At 40.0% G+C, this 16,036-nt stretch overlaps 1 protein-coding gene across 1 annotated transcript in view; it reads right to left on the reverse strand.

The window, feature by feature from the left end:
* Positions 1-13,846, reverse strand: part of EPB41L5 (erythrocyte membrane protein band 4.1 like 5) — a 67,206-nt gene extending 53,360 nt beyond the window's left edge. The window contains exons 1-3 of the mRNA XM_063288808.1: positions 13,706-13,846; positions 8,972-9,156; positions 1,515-1,619 (exon numbers count right to left, since the gene is read on the reverse strand). Coding sequence (XP_063144878.1) covers positions 1,515-1,619; positions 8,972-9,151 — 285 coding nt within the window. The 5' untranslated portion in view covers positions 9,152-9,156; positions 13,706-13,846. The remainder of the gene's footprint in view (positions 1-1,514; positions 1,620-8,971; positions 9,157-13,705) is intronic.
* Positions 13,847-16,036: the final 2,190 nt, after the last annotated feature.

Below are 16,036 nucleotides of genomic sequence, written 5' to 3' on the forward strand. Positions count from 1 at the left end.
CCGGCATTTGTCCGTAGACACTTCCTCCGTGGTCATGTGGCTGGCAGGACTAAACGGAACGCCATTACCTGCCCGCCGAAGCGGTACCTATTAATCTACTCACATTTGCATGTTTTCGAACTGATCTTTTACCATGCTTTTAATTGTAAGATGTTTTTAACATTATTTTATTATTCATTTTACTTTTTATATTCTGCTTCTGTTTTAAATTTGAGTGTTTGCCAGGGTAGAAGGCTAGGGTATAAATCAAGTACATACATATTAACCTAGTTAATCAAGAAGGGAAATTGTTAGATAGTGGGACTTATACAGAATATTCTGCATTATGCTGAGTGAACAGGAAAAAGTTCTTAACTCACTGCTAACCTCTAATAAAATGGGAGGGGGGAGCAAGATAAACAGTAAAGAACACAAACAGCACCTTCATAACTAAAGAGGACTTTCAATATACAGGTAGTCCTCGATTTACGACTGTTTAACGATGGTCCAATGTTACAACAGACTCAGAATGGGTGCTTTACGGCCTGTAAAGCACTTCCAAGCATGACAAAATCTCGCACCACCCCCCATGGTCACATGATCGCACTTCAGGCACCTGGCAACCAGCTCGCATTTATGACTGATTGCAGCATCCCGCGGTCACGTGATCACATTTTGTGCCTTTTTTGCCATATTCTGGCAAAAAATGCCCGTTGGGGAAACTGGATTTGCTTAATGACTGCTGTAAAAATGGTCGTAAAATCAGGTCCAGTCATGTGGTGACTTGACTTATGACTGCAACGACTTAACGATGGAAATTCCAGTCCCAATTGTGATTGTAAGTTGAGGACTACCTATATGCATAGCACACAGGACGAAGTAAACAATTTTCTTTTCAAGGAAACTATAGCACATCATGCTTTGATGATTTGCAAAACAAAAAAGAACTTCAAATTAAAACAAGCTGTTTAACAGACATTTTTTTAAAGGATTGGCAAAAATTACCAACATATAAAAATCATAAATGCACGTGGACTGCAAATCAGTGAATTATTAGTTACCTTAGGTTAGTGTGGTACCCAGTATTGACAATAACCTGAGGATATATGGACAAGTCACACAAGAAAACATGACATAACCAGCAAATTGTTTAACGTGAGCTGGCGGAAGCACATAAAAGAACAGCAACTGAAAGATGTTAACATTGTAAGAGAACCATGTTAGCCTATGGTGCAAAAAAATCAGAAGGTGTCTGAAAGCTTATGCTTTTTAATCAAATTTGTTAGTCAGAAAAGGTATACCAGACTCTTCTAAAAAATGTTAAATGAACATTTCCCAAATTGGAGCCCTCTAGATATATTGGACCATCCCAGCTAGCATGGCTAAGAACAGCACCTGAACTAAGTGTTCTGATGCATTGTTTTATCATGAAAAACATGATTATAACACACTATTTAATACATAAATCTCAGGTTCCACTTAATATGATTTAATCTATTATATGACCATAACAAAAAAAACCTTATGCTACTCACAGCCACTTGTGCTGAATCCATGAATCGTAGACCAAAGTAATCACTTTCAATAAGGTCCAGGTGGTACATTATCTGCTCAAACAGATGTTGTCCTTTGGCTTTTTTCTGAAATTGCAAGAGAAATTGAGTTAGGAAGATACAGGTTAGTTACAGATTAACTCTATTTCTGAGGCCAGAAGTGCAAAAAAGGAAGCCCAGGTCTCCTGTCACTACAGGTACCGAACAAATTCTGGCTGTATAAAAATTCCAGAGACCAAAGAAAGAATAAAAGTGAACCTACTGACTTGTAAAAAAGAATTGATAATTATTTGTTGATATGTTTATTCCACCTTTCCTGGAGGTATGCATAATACTCTTTCTTCCAGTTTTTCCCCTCCAACAACCATCCTGTGAGGTGTGTTGGGTTGAGAAAGCATGACCCACTGTAGGCAAGAAACAGTCATGGCAGGAATTCCAAGAATGTTCTTTAATGCTATAGGGCAGAGTAACAAATGTCATGAGCACTGATGGCGAGCAGGAGGGGGCCCCTATCCAGGGGGGAAAACGCATGCGTAGTAGCAAGAATTTGAGCTGTCATTCGAAGAGACACAGAACAGACCCGCCTTGACTTTTGGGGTTTATCTGTATGGGTTTTCTCACGCTTCTTCAGTTTGGTAGGATTTTCTGTCTAATGTAGCAGTAATAAAACACTAGAGACCTATTCCTCGTCTCGGTGTGGTTCCTGCTTGTTAAGACAACAAAATCTTGAAAGCCCCTCAAGGTTTTTCTCTGCCCCATTTGGGGTTATTCTGATTTTCTTCCCCCATACTTCCCTTTTTCTCAGGACCAAGTAATCTTTTCTGAAAGGTCCCCCTTAATGGTTCACTCATTCCTCCCCAGTTCCCAACACCAGGTCTACATTCCTTTACAGCCAATGCGTTTGCATGGCTAAGGATGTTTTGAACCTAGATTTTCCCAGTCTTTGTCCACTACTTCATCCACTCTTGTGCACTGTGCTGGAAAACTGGCCTGACTGAAGTCCTAAGAATATATATAACATCGCAAAGAAAAAGATTAACACTGATGAAGTTATATGTGAAACTTGTTTTTCTCAATCCTAGTTCCACAAATATCCCTACAGAGGATGCTAAAATCTTTAAAGGGATACAATGTTTCTCAAACTAAACAAGTTTGGGGAAGTTAGATTAATTGTGAAAGTATCTCTCAATCCTAATTAATTTCTCAAAGACTTTTTCAACTGTGAAGGAAGTCAATTATTCAGATATAAGAGGTGAAAGCAGGACAGAAAGATATGCATCCTTCAGCTTGTTTCCTACACCAAAGAAGGAGACAAAAATTTTCACTTTCCCAAATAATAGATTAGAACAAGTTTAATGGAGAGTAGCAAAGATGGTCCAGGGAATTGAGGACCTATCCTATGAGAACAGGCTGAAGGATCTGAGGAGATTCAAACTTCAGAAAAGGAGAGTGAGGAGACACATGGTATCAGTGTTCAGGTACTTAAAAGTGTCCCCTAGGGAAGATGATCAGGAACTATTTTCCATTCCACAAAATCTAGGACCAAAAACAACAGGTACAAGTTGTAGTTATCTAGATTTCATTTTAATATATGGACACACTTTCCGATGAAAAGAACTTTATAATAGTAGAATGGAGTATCTATGGAAATTATGGGTTTTCTCTCTCTTTCATTCCTAACCATAACAAAATTTTTAAGAGGAGCTGGACAACCACCTCTCAAAGATGGTGTAATTGATTCTCCTGCACATATTAGAGGTAGGACAAAATAATCCCTGTCTCTCTTCCAACTCCACTATTTTACAATTTTATAAATAACATTACCTGTTCTCCTGTCCTCAAATCATAATAGTCAATTTTTTACTAGTAGATAGTTGAAGCTACATGAACCAGAAACTACTGAAGTAGCTCTGGAACTCAAACTTCTTACTGTATTATGATAATAGATCCTATTGTTTTATCTCCATTTATCTACACAGTTCCCAATAGGGCTTAGAATTGATTACTGAAGCCAAAGCTATTAAGAAATTCAGATTTCTTTGTTATTAACAGGCATTTTCCAGAAAGATTTCAATTTTTTTTTAGGATAACACACAGTTTGTAATCCAGGAGGTTTTGGACTTCCGGTGGGATCATGGCAGACTGAACAGCTTTGCCCGCAAGCTCTGAGGGCAAAATTGGCATCATGGCTGTTTTTTTGGGCTCAGGCTGGTCTCTCCTGAAGCCCAGGAGCACTTTTCTGGACCAAGGAAAACACTCAGAATTGACCCATTTGTCCTCCAGACGGCGAATTGCAGCCAGGAGATTGTAAACAGCATTCGTGATCAATGGGTAAGACTTTGCCGGGAGGCGGGTCACCATTTCCAAGCTGTATTGTAGCCTTAAAGGGACATTAAGTCCAGCCACCTCATTTCTAAAGCACCCAATTTATCCCCCCCCCCCCAGTATTTGTACCCTAGGAGAGGCTTTCTACATTAAGGAGAAATGATCTCTCTTGGTGCTTATCATTATTTCTGTGATTTTTTTTTTTAATTTTTAAGCTTTGGATTCTGCTTTCCACCCAATAGTAAGGAGAGTTGAGAGTATGTTATCGTCTCCCTGTTATTTTCGTGCTAATTTTGAAAATTTTAGCTTTTTTCCTACACTCTGAATCTGCCGTTCTGAACGTTTACTTTCCTGCCGCTACTTTCTTTGTGGAACTGTCTGCTATCTTATCTTAACTCAGTTCGGAAATTTTCCATTACTTTTTACTTTTGCCATTTAAGTATCTAGGGGATGCCATAATTTACTGCCTCAGACATGGAGGATCTTAACCAGGATTTTTCTGACTTCCATCGAGATATTAAAGCAGATATTAAGCAGATCCTTTCTGATTCCTGCCAATTTATTATGCAAGATACCAGAGCATTGTGGAAAATATGTGGTCTAAAATGTGCGATCTGGTTGGGGATGTTGTGCACTAAACTGAAGAATCTAACAGCAATAGAATTGTCTCTCCTAAGAGCAAGAGTTGGGCGTCTACTGAAATCCTGGATGAAATTGACAATGTTGATTTGAAGAACTTAAATGGAGAAATTGAGCTGCAAGACATAAATGAATTTGACTTTTTGATGGAAAGTTATGGAAAAGAAGGGGTTCTTATGTATGGGGGGTTTTTTGAAGAGAAGCCTGTGTTTGTGAGGCGAGCAGTTGGACTGTTTGATTTCTTTAAGAAAATAGCTGTCCTAACAAGCAGGAACCACGCTGAGACGAGGAATAGGTCTCTAGTGTTTTATTACTGCTACATTAGACAGAAAATCCTAACAAACTGAAGAAGCGTGAGAAAACCCATTCAGATAAACCCCAAAAGTCAAGGCGGGTCTGATCTGTGTCTCTTTGAATGACAGCTCAAATTCTTGCCACTACGCATGCGTTTTCCCCCCTGGATAGGGCCCCCCTCCTGCTCACCATCAGTGCTCATGACATCAGCTCTGTGCTTATTATGGGGATATGTAAATGTTTAGTCTATTTTGAAGTGGGTTAAGGGATCAGAAAAAATTATCTGGATGGTCTTTTGGTTTTGGATGATTTTAGTTATCGTTAATGACTGGGATTATGATTATTAAGGTTTTTTTTCTTTAAAAATTAATATTAATTCATGTTTCTTGTATTATTAATTATAATGGCAGACAATTTACATGCTTTTTTATTTTTGATCTTTATCATAGGAGACAGGAATGTATAGAATAGTAGTAGGAAGGGAATAATTAAGTAATAGTTATTTTAGGGGGGGTTGATTAGGTGATTTATATTTTCCTTCTTTTTAATATAAGGAGAGGGAGCAATGGTACTTAGTGATTTTTATAATGTGCTACAGGGTTGACTTGTAGAAATAATGTGATTTTGGTTTAATATAGAGCAAGGGATTGATTATGGGAAATGGCTGTATATCCCTGATGTTTAAAGTCAGGAGTCACTTCTCTTTGTAACCTGTTTAAGAGTTTTCTCTTGTGTTTTTTTAGTTTTTTGTTTTCCTGTATCTTTTATCTTTTTCTGAAATTTAATAAAATTCTTTTTTAAAAAAAGTAATCCAGGAGGGGTTTTTTTTTTAAGGCTCTTTCATGTCACGGAACTGCACATTTCATTCCTAATCATAACAAGAGCTTCAGTGCCAAACAAACTACCCAAGAGCTTTCACTTTAATTCAGAATGTATACACTCTAAGGTCAAATAAAAAGGAAGGAAAAAAAACTGAAAGTGATTATCCAAGCTGTTTATGATTTTAAGTTTTAATAATAACTATAGTATATTGTAGTAATCAAATAGCTCCTCACAGAAAGATCAACAGTTCTACCTCAAATGTACAATTTTGCAATTTAATAAAAGTTTTGCAGCACACAATAAGTTATTTGAAAGAGTAATTATATAGCTATTCCTAAGCCATTTGTTACTAATCATTTCTGTTCCAAGGATCCTGAATCCCTAAACCATCTGGTATTAAAATTTTATGTTGTAAGAATTCAGCATCTTTTCTTATTAGATGAGAAAATCCAGAACAAGACTTTTTGTGCAGTGCAGTGATTTTTTACTTATTAAATCCACACTGAAAACAAAGATATTTAAATGCAGTTCAAAAGTTGCAAAAAACTAAAAGTAACTTCTTGAAATGTTTCCATTTTTTTCAGTTTATGAATATTACACATTTTGAATAATTTCAAAACTTAAATACCAATTATGTACTTTTTATAAAATCCAGCAACTGAGTGTGAAATACAATTACTATCATTCTCACAATGGAAAAATATCACTGAGGGTTTATGGTGCAACTACAGGGGATGGCTGTATATATATATTACACATGAATATACAAATAGAGCCTCAAGATTAGGTCTCAAAAAGAAGTTAAGCTTTTTATTTATTTCTCAATCACTACTTGTATGCTCCTTTTTGAGCAACTCTTGAAGGTTGCTCGTCTTCCATGAGTTTCTAAACAAACACAATGTCTCTTTTACATGCATGGAGATCTGATTCAGAAAAACCTATGTGTCACAAAGTAACTCTTAATGCCATCTCAGCTATTCATAAATATTGGTCTATTAATCAGTTTAGAACAGGTGGACAATGTTTGAGGGTTTGGTGATGGTAATTCACTCTCCTAACTTTTCAGATGGCCACACAGGGGAAACTCTGCTGAAAGAGGTTTGTCCAAAAATTTTCAGCCCACTGAAAAGGAGTGGCAATAACTATTAACTTTTGAAATTTCTTATGTGTCCAGATGTTTTGACATCAAGACAGATGTCATCATTCTTTGGAAAAAGCCTAGTTTAGATGCAGAAAAAATCAGAACAGATCTCTGTTATGGGAAATCATGAATGCCCCTAAGCAGTTACCAGAATCTGTCAACCTAAATTCCTGCTTGCTTTTTTCCCATACCCAACGTTCATAAAAGGTTAAAGTTTAAAACACACACACAAATACTGAAGCATTAAATTCTTCTCTACTAACAGAAATTTTGAAGCAATTCATACTGAGAAAAGGCTGCTTGTTTTTTAAAAGAAAAATAAATAAGGAGTAATTCATAAAGTCTGCATTCATCACCAGACTGAATACAGCCATTTCACAGCAAAATCCATTTTTTCAGCAATCTCGCTGATTCTGCAAGATACCCTCTTTTTTTCCTACCAAACAGTACCTCTTCCATAAATGAGAAAGATATACGCCTTTGCACAGATTCACGTGGTGCGCCAGTTATGATCCTCTCTGCATTAGAAGGCCCTTCACACAGTTATTCAAGCCTTGGTCACCCTGCATATGGACTACTGCAATGCACTCTATATGTGGCTGCCCCCAAAGAACATTCAGGAACTACAGCTGATCCACAATGCAGTAGCATGAGTAGTTATGGGTATACCTTACTTTGTAAGCTGCACTGGCTAGAATTTAAAGTAAACCCTTCATGGCTTAGGATCTGGATACCTCTGGGATTACTGTCTCCAGTTGTTTCTGCCCATCATGTAAGATTTAGGAGGGTCAGCTTGTTCCATCAATAAAGTAGTGCCATCTGTGGGACCTTAGAGATGGGTCTTCTCCTGCCCTCTGGACCAGCATTGCCCCTGATGTCCACATGGCCCCAACCCTACTGTGTTTTCATAAACTAATGTAATGTTAGTAACATTACTGTTACTTGTTATGATTTTTTTTTTCTGTTAGTTGTTTTAACCCTTAAATATGCACATTTTGCAAGTTGTCTAGGGTTACCATTGGGATTGAGGCAATACACTGATGAAATAAATATCTCTCAGTGAAATACAACATATTCCATGAGATAGTTAAAAACAAGAACACTGTTTCTTTAATTTCTAAAAAGATCTATCTTAGTAACTAAGTAGCAACAGAACTCTAAATGTATTTCACCAAAATACACTGCCTTAATCTACTGACTTTTGACTTAATTAGTTACATAACTTATACATCAACTTCACTTAATTTCTTGGCTTTAGGACTGATGTTTGAGCTACAATCATACTAAAGAATGGAGCAGATGTAATTGTTTACAATTACAGAGACTGAAATAAAAATCCATCCATTTCTAGATTAACTTATTTAGGTTTCAAAATTTTGCCCTAGCCAGAAAAAGCCCGAAGAACAGATAAGCATTTCATAGTAACTTACTATTTTCAGAAAAGAATTGATGGTTTCTTTCTTCAAATGAGACTTGGACATTTTCTCTTTTCTAGTTATCAGTATTGCTCAAAAGGAAATAAAGGACAAAACCACATACAGAATTCTCTTCATAGCATCATCATCTTAAACGGAGCCATAAATCAGCCAAAGGCAGTGAACAGCACATTTAGCTAAGAAAGGTCAGCCCTGGTTAGTATTGGGTCGGGGAAAACCACATGGGAATGCAGGGATGTAGGCTAGACAGGGAAGTTGAAAAAAGTATCCCAAAATCATACAAATCACTGCCAAGAGAACTTCATGAATGTATTTATGAAGACCCCAGGGGTCAGCCTTAACTCATACAAATCTTTTTCTTTTACAAAGTGTTCCTGAGGCTTCTGGAAAAAAAACAAGAAAGCCAAAACTATGTCAAAGCAGCTTTCTTTGGTTGCTCTTTAATCTGCAATACACTGGAAGAAAAATATTCTCATACAACCCAAATCTGCTTTGGAGAGTTCCCCAACCCTCTATAGAAGCATGCAAGGGGCTATAGGGGAAGGAAAAGTCCATTCCCTCAATAGTTTCTGTTCCTCAGGACGTCTAAAAATACCTGATCGAGGGCCTGTGAACAACACCTCTGAAGAACCTTTTAACATACCACCATCTATTAGCAACTGCTGCATTCTTGACTAAATGACATGAACACAATGCATCCCGTTCAACTCAGAGATAAAGAGAACCCATTTTCTTAAACATTTGCCAAGACTCTTGATAAAATAAATTAAAATGTATCATACCGGTAAGTCCACACTGACATCAGTTCCATCCAGCAAAGAGACCCTGCATGTAATTATAGATTTCTCATCTCCAGCCGCAGGGATGTGAGTTGCAGCTCGCTGAGCTTCTCTTAGCCGCTCTTTCTCAGCATGCTTATGCATAGACTTGCGTCCGAGTGTTCGGCGAAAGAAACCTAACATTGTTCCTAAACAGACCAGAGAAAGAAGCTGTGAATGTTTCAAGAGAAATAAAAAGACTATACTGTTTCTCGCTAAAACAGATAAACATTTACATTTCACAAAGCTTCCAACTGTTTCTGCACTATAGAAAAACATTTGCAAAACAGATATTCATACAGTAATGCTACATCCCTGCCATCAGTACCAGGAACCTTATGACTATCAGAAGTGCTAGCTCTAGCAGCCATGTAGAATCAACATATCACAAGAATTGAGGAAGTAGCTTGCAGATGCTAATACCTTTCTCAGTCTGGGCGGATTCCAGGTAGTTTACAGATATTAAAAACATAAAATAACAATAATAAATAAAACCAAGTTTCCTTAAAACATTAGACTAATATGGGCACAAGCTACACAACTAACACCCAAAGGTAAAACTAGGTTTTCATTAGACTATGGAAAGCCATGGGAGTGGAAGCCATTCTTGCCTTGGGAGCAAGCTGTCCCAAAGGTGGAAGCTCCCACAGAGAATGCCTGTTGTTAGGTCAACTTCTACCACACCTCCCTATAGGTATTGCCTAGCTGAATGGGATGGGCAAAATGTGTCTGGGGAAGGAAGGCTATTATGTACCTTGCCCCTGAGACATACAGGGCTGTAAAGAATTGCACTTGGAAATACACCAGTAATCAGTGAAGCCCTGACAGCAACAGTGCAATGTGGTCAGGCAATGACTGACCAGTAAGCACGTAGGCTGAGGCATCCTGGGCCAGCTGCAGTTTCTGGGTGGTCTGAAGGGGCAGTCCCACCTGAAACAAATTCTAGTAATCCAACCAAGAGATTATGAGGGCACGCATGACTATCTGGTTCCAGGTAAGGCTGCAACTAAAACACTAGCCACAACTTCCACCTGCTCTTCAAGCAGGAGCTGTGGGTCCCACTACCCACCTAGGAGACTGCTCTCTCTGGGAAAGCACAACCTCCTTGAGAATTAAAGTTGGTGCAGGACTGGAATCAGTAGGCTTTTAAATTAACAGCTGCTCCATCTTGTTTGGACTGAGTCTAAGCCTGTTTCTTCATAGTCAAAATTTCAATTGCATCTCCAAATGAGCCTTGGTTGGAAATGTACAACTGAGTATCGCCCCAAACTGATGAACGACTTTTCCCAATAGCTTTATGTAGATATTAAACAGGACAGGGAAAAGCACCAAGCCTTGGGACACCCCATAACAGACCATCCATGGGCCCATCTCTCCCCTGACCCCAGATGGGTCAATAAAACAGTGCTTAAAAATCCTATCCCCCACAGGCAGCCCAGAAGGATACAGCATTGGGTGGACAGCTTTGAAAGCCACTGAAGTATCTAGGATGATCAGGTTGGTTGTGCTCCCTCCATTCAAGACACAGGATCATCCATGAGTGGGACTAACGTGGTCTCTCCTGTATCTATGCCTCAAACCAGACTCCCATGGGTTCAGATAACCATACCCCCTCCTGAGATTTCTGTAAGTGGAACCCAACACTTTTTCAACAACTTTCCCACAAAAAGGAAGGTTTACAATTTGGCAATATTGGCCCAATTCCATTGCATCTAGGCCAGGCTTCTTGAGGAATGAGCAAACCAGGGTACCTTTTAAGACAACACTGCCTTCCTTCAAAGAAATGTTGACTACTGCCTGGATCCAACCTCCTATCCACTTCAGCCAACTAGGTGGGGCAGGGTTCAGTCCACAAATGATGGAATTCAGATCACAGAGAACTCTGCTTCTTTGGAATCCACAAGCTCAAAAACCTCCCAGGTAACATCACAAGATGTCACCTCTTTCATCTCAACAGATGCTGTCTATCCACCTAAACAGTTTATGATGACAGTATTTATACTGGTGTAAAAGTAGGAAGACTAAAGCCAGCCTTGTGACCTTCATCCCCTGGACAGGTAAATATGACACTGCAGTGTCTGCCCTGATAAGGAAAAGCTGCACTATACAGAATAAAAACAGTATGATTTTACCTGTCAGTTGATGCAATGGTTGAACTAAAATAATTTTAATTTTTTGTTAAACAAATAAACAAATAATTGTTTAAAAGCACTTTGGGGTTCACACATTATTAGATCCAATGATCAAGTGGCAAAAGAAGCATCTCTATTGACTTTCCTATTTTAAGAAATTGGAGGATGGTCACACATAATAAATTCTGGTATTATGCAGAAAGAAGATCTTGGCTACAGATAGATTCCACCAAAGTTTTGAGATAGAGATGGGGAAACCAGCCTACCCACATACAATACACATTAAGAGCATTCTTGGGAGTTTTTATCTTGCATGACTCATGGCTGAATCCAAATAATGGCAGAAGTTTTATCATCCACCATTACTAGAAAGGATAAACTGGCATATACACCTTCCACTTTCTGTTTGCCTGGACTTGCCTTCACATGCTGTCATTCTGAAAGCCTGGAATTCTTCAAAGGTCAAGTTAGCACAACTGGGAGATTTAAATTTTAAACTTCAGCTATAATGCTTATGGCTAAAACCCTAAAAATGTCAGTATAATCCAATCATATCAACAATTGGTTAATTCAAAGCTGGTTTGTTTTTGAAACAACTCCAGACCCTAACTTTAAAAAATTACGAGTATGCAATGAAGTGTGTTACACTTTCTGAATATATAAAGGTGCTTTAGCAGACTATTGGTTTAGCTACATAATATTGGTTGCTTTAACTAAGATTTTGTGAGACACAGAACAAAAGTCTTTTTCAATTCTTTATTCTATTTTTTTGTTTTAACATGAGATGTGGGGATGGAACCTGGAACATGTATACAAACCAGCTCCTACTGGCAGTTTCACACAAGCTAGCACATGCAAGTATCAGATCTGTTTTCCACAAGGCTATTGTTTAAGGCTCACAGAAAGAGTCTCTTAGGTTACGGCAAAGCTGCATATATTATGTGGCTGGGAACCTGGAAGGAGGTGCTGTGAATTTTCCCTCCTTGCTTAATTAAATAATTTCAGCTAGTATAGCATACCTTCCCCAAACAATATTTACAGTTCCATGAAAGGACTAACTTCATAGTCTGAGAACCAAGTAGGAACAAGTGGAAATCTCCTTGGCTATGGTAAACCGAAAAATATGCATAGGAAAAAAGGGTGGGTAGTTTCTCAGTGAGAGAATGGATTGCACATACTCTTACACGTACATTAAGAAAGAAGGCGGAGAGGGGAAGCGTAGCAGGTATATATGCACACGGCAGAGTTACTTGTTTGGCAAAGAATGCAAAAATGCTCACTAAGCACACAGACAGTAGACAGTAACAAGGAAGAGTATTGCCTATTCTGCTATGAATTGCCTTAAGAGTATGGAATTTATAGTAATTTTTCTAACCACCTAACATCTTGCTCTGATTTGGTACCTCTATTGTAGCAATTCCTATGACTTCAAATTCTTGGCTAGCATGCAATATGAAGGGATGCATATGGAACACTGCTGCATTTACATATAATCCCTTCCCTTCACGCAGTAAGCATGGCCTTGCTTATTTCATTACATGTAGGAAATTTCATAGGGCACACATGATGGGGCCACACACAAAGACACACACACAAACAGGAGAACCATATATACAGCATGCAGTCACACCATTCTACCAGATGCAAGTGGGAATTGGATTAGAAGCCAGTTTTAGAACATGTTAAGAAAGTAATATCTGGGTTAAATACTTAGAATATCCCCATCATAATTTACTAAGCAGATCAAGTTAATTCAAACATATCTGGGATCAAGGGGTTCCAGCAAAATCTGGGAAAATGAAGATTTATCCAACCTTCACAGTAAAAAGAAAGGGGATATAAAGCAACACATAGGGACTGTGGAAATGTGGAAACAGGTGGGGAGGGACCAAAAATGAAAGTACTTCCCTTTTTCCATACTAGCCGGAGTTCGGAAGAAATGGGAAAGACAAGGACTGAGCAGAGAACGTTGAGAACACAATTAAACTAAGCCTGACTCCAGGGCTGTTGCAGACGACTAATGGATGAAAATATCAAGGTGTTAGAGGCAGAAAACAATGGCCATAATCCCCTATTTTAAAATCACTTATTCCTGCCCGACGCACTTTGGACTCATTTCACTCACACCTAAGCGCGCTTTTGTCATAGTACGTGAGACACCCTTTAGTGTCAGTCCACAGCCAGTCGACAGGAGAAGCTAGGCAGATCCGGGAGTGGGGTGGGGAGGGTTTACACGGCCATCTAAACAAGACATGACGCGCGCGTGTGTGTATGGGGTGGGGAGGTGGCCACCCCAAAGGTAGGAAGGCGTCTGTGAAGGCTGAAGAGGCATCAGAACCCCCGCCTTCCCCCCCCCGCAGGCGCGAGGCGTCGCTTGAGGTCGATAGGCACCTAACCTTGCAGGCCACAGATAAGAGGAAGGGAAGAGGAAACTTAGATTTCTGGAGAGTTTCGAAAGCGTCTCCGAGGGCGACAAAGGGAAGGGACGGAAGAAGCAAAGGGAAGAAGCAACAGCCCTTCGCGAAACTTTACCTTGCTTTTCCAAAAAAAAACACACCCCACTTACCAGCCCAGCCGCCTTCGCTTCCAGGGACGCTCCTCCGCGACCCGGCCGTCGGCGGTGAGAGCAGGTCTGGCGGGATCGGATCCCGTTGGCGACGAGGAAAGGGACGAGGGGCGGAGGCAAATGGCCGCCGAGTGAGAGGAGGGAGCCGCCTCTCTCCTCCTCCTCTTCTCTCGCCCGCCCGGGCCTCCTCAACAGGCGCTGGCTGCGCGGGTTCGCTGCAAGACAGGTCACCAAGCAGAACCACGCAGGGTCTGTGTGTGTGTGAGGTTGGCGAGCTGTCGGGAAAGGAAGATGCCCGGGTTTTCTTGCGTTCCGACAAGGTTCAAACTCGTTTCGTACAAAGCGGTTTCCGGAGCTCTCGCCCTGTTAGCCTGTTGCGACCCCTGAAGCCCATACGAACCGTTTGGAGTTTACTGACTGAGCCGTTTTATTCTTTTAAGGCTTTTGAAGCCAGTCCTGTTTTTGAACTTTATTGGATACCGCTCTGAGTTTATGGAATAGAAAGCGATAGACTAGGGCTTCTATATCCGAGCTGCCAAAATCCGGACCACTATGAATGGGAGGCAAGTGTTAAAGAGTTTTCTGTTCTTGAACTGCCAACTCGCGGTCGTTCGGATTTTGGCAGCTCAGATATGGTGGCCCTAGGGTATAAGTTTTTAAAAATAATAAAACCAAAATACGGCACACTTTGAATCTCTCACGCCATTAACTCACTTCAGAGGAAACAGCGCCACCCTGTTTACATTAAGATTGTGAAGAATAATAATAATTTAATTTCTATACAGGTTTTCCCCACAGGCGAGCCCAGAATACTTTGCAATGGAATAAAATAAACCAACCATTTCAGAAATAATAAATACAAAAATTAAAACAAGATTACTTTAAAAAATAATATCACAGGCAATCTGAAAAGCAGTCTAATCCTGGAGTAGTTATTAACCTAGAAAAGCATAATCAAACAGGCACGTCTTCAACTGTTCACCAAAAAGACGAAAGTGTATGAATAACTAGCAGTATTGATCCATGAGAGCGAGAAGGGGGGAATTTAAAAATCAGGGATGTGCAAAACTGTGATCCAAGCATCAGTTCTAATTTTTTCTAGAACATACTGCCTTTCTTCCAGAAAGTACTGATCCCACCTTTCCAAGGATGGTTCATAATCTTACACAAGTAAATATTCCAGAACAAATGTTTCAACAAAAATGTTCAGGTGGATGGAGATAAGGGAGGAGTAACATATGCCCTTACTAGCTCTACATGTGTTAGAAGCCATTTGTACATATATTCTGGATTAATTCATCCTAACATCCTCTGGTTTAGGACTGGAGTTTAAATCTGGGGAGCCACAGACTCTGATTTTTTTTCCAGATTCTAAACTTTAGATACCAATCAAAAATCTGCTAGGCAAATGTATAAATTTAGACCAAAATTTTTCTACATTTCTACATAGTTTTCCTACTGACATGGACAATATATATGTTACTAGACAACCCGTGACCTGCTGGGTCATCCTTTCAGAGATACTTCCTTACCTAAACAGAGAAACAGAATGACCATGGGCAGGCAAAAAAGCAGTGGGAGAGGGAGCGACTTCCAATTTCCTGCTGGCTTCTTCATTGACTTTGCTTGTGGGAAGGTGGCAGGGTGCATCAGAAATCACTTCTCCTCTTCCTCAGCCGACCCATGGAACTGCCTGCCACTTTGCTGGGAGGAGGGGGAACAAGGGAGTCATAGACGGCAAGGAAAACTGGACCCCCACTCCCCATCCCAGCATGTCCCCAAGGACCCAGTCCCAGGGAGGAAGAGGGTTCACCTGTCAACTGCCGGCACCCTCCAGCCAGCCCTATCTCACCAGCAGGCATCTCCCTCATCCTTCCCTTGCTACCCACTGCTGTTAAAGAGATTTCAAATTTTGGCTTTGGTTCCAAAGCAGCCAAGGGCTGCTCACCCGTCAGGCCTTGCCACCAGCTGATTGGGCACAGGGGCCAGAAGGAAGCAGGAAAGAGGGCAGGGATCTTCCCTCTCATCTTCCCTTGTGCCACGCAACCGATGGGTTTCTGGGACGTGAAGTCAGAAGGCATGGTGGCACTGAAGCAGCCACAACTTTGTCAAATTTCAATCCCACAGGAGCGATGGGTTCCAGATTTTGGATGTATTCTGTAAGTTAGCCAATTTGAGATACCTTGGGTCAAAAATCGTTGCCCTGTGATGCACCATTTTGCCCAATTGAAGGTTACAGACAGACACAAGAGTTTTAGTAGTATATAGATATGCAGACACGTCTCCAATGCTGTATTTTGAAAAGGTTTGGGGAATATTTTAAAGTATTAT

This window comes from Candoia aspera, chromosome 1 (genome assembly GCF_035149785.1).
Source record: "Candoia aspera isolate rCanAsp1 chromosome 1, rCanAsp1.hap2, whole genome shotgun sequence".
In the NCBI taxonomy this organism is placed as follows: domain Eukaryota; kingdom Metazoa; phylum Chordata; class Lepidosauria; order Squamata; family Boidae; genus Candoia; species Candoia aspera.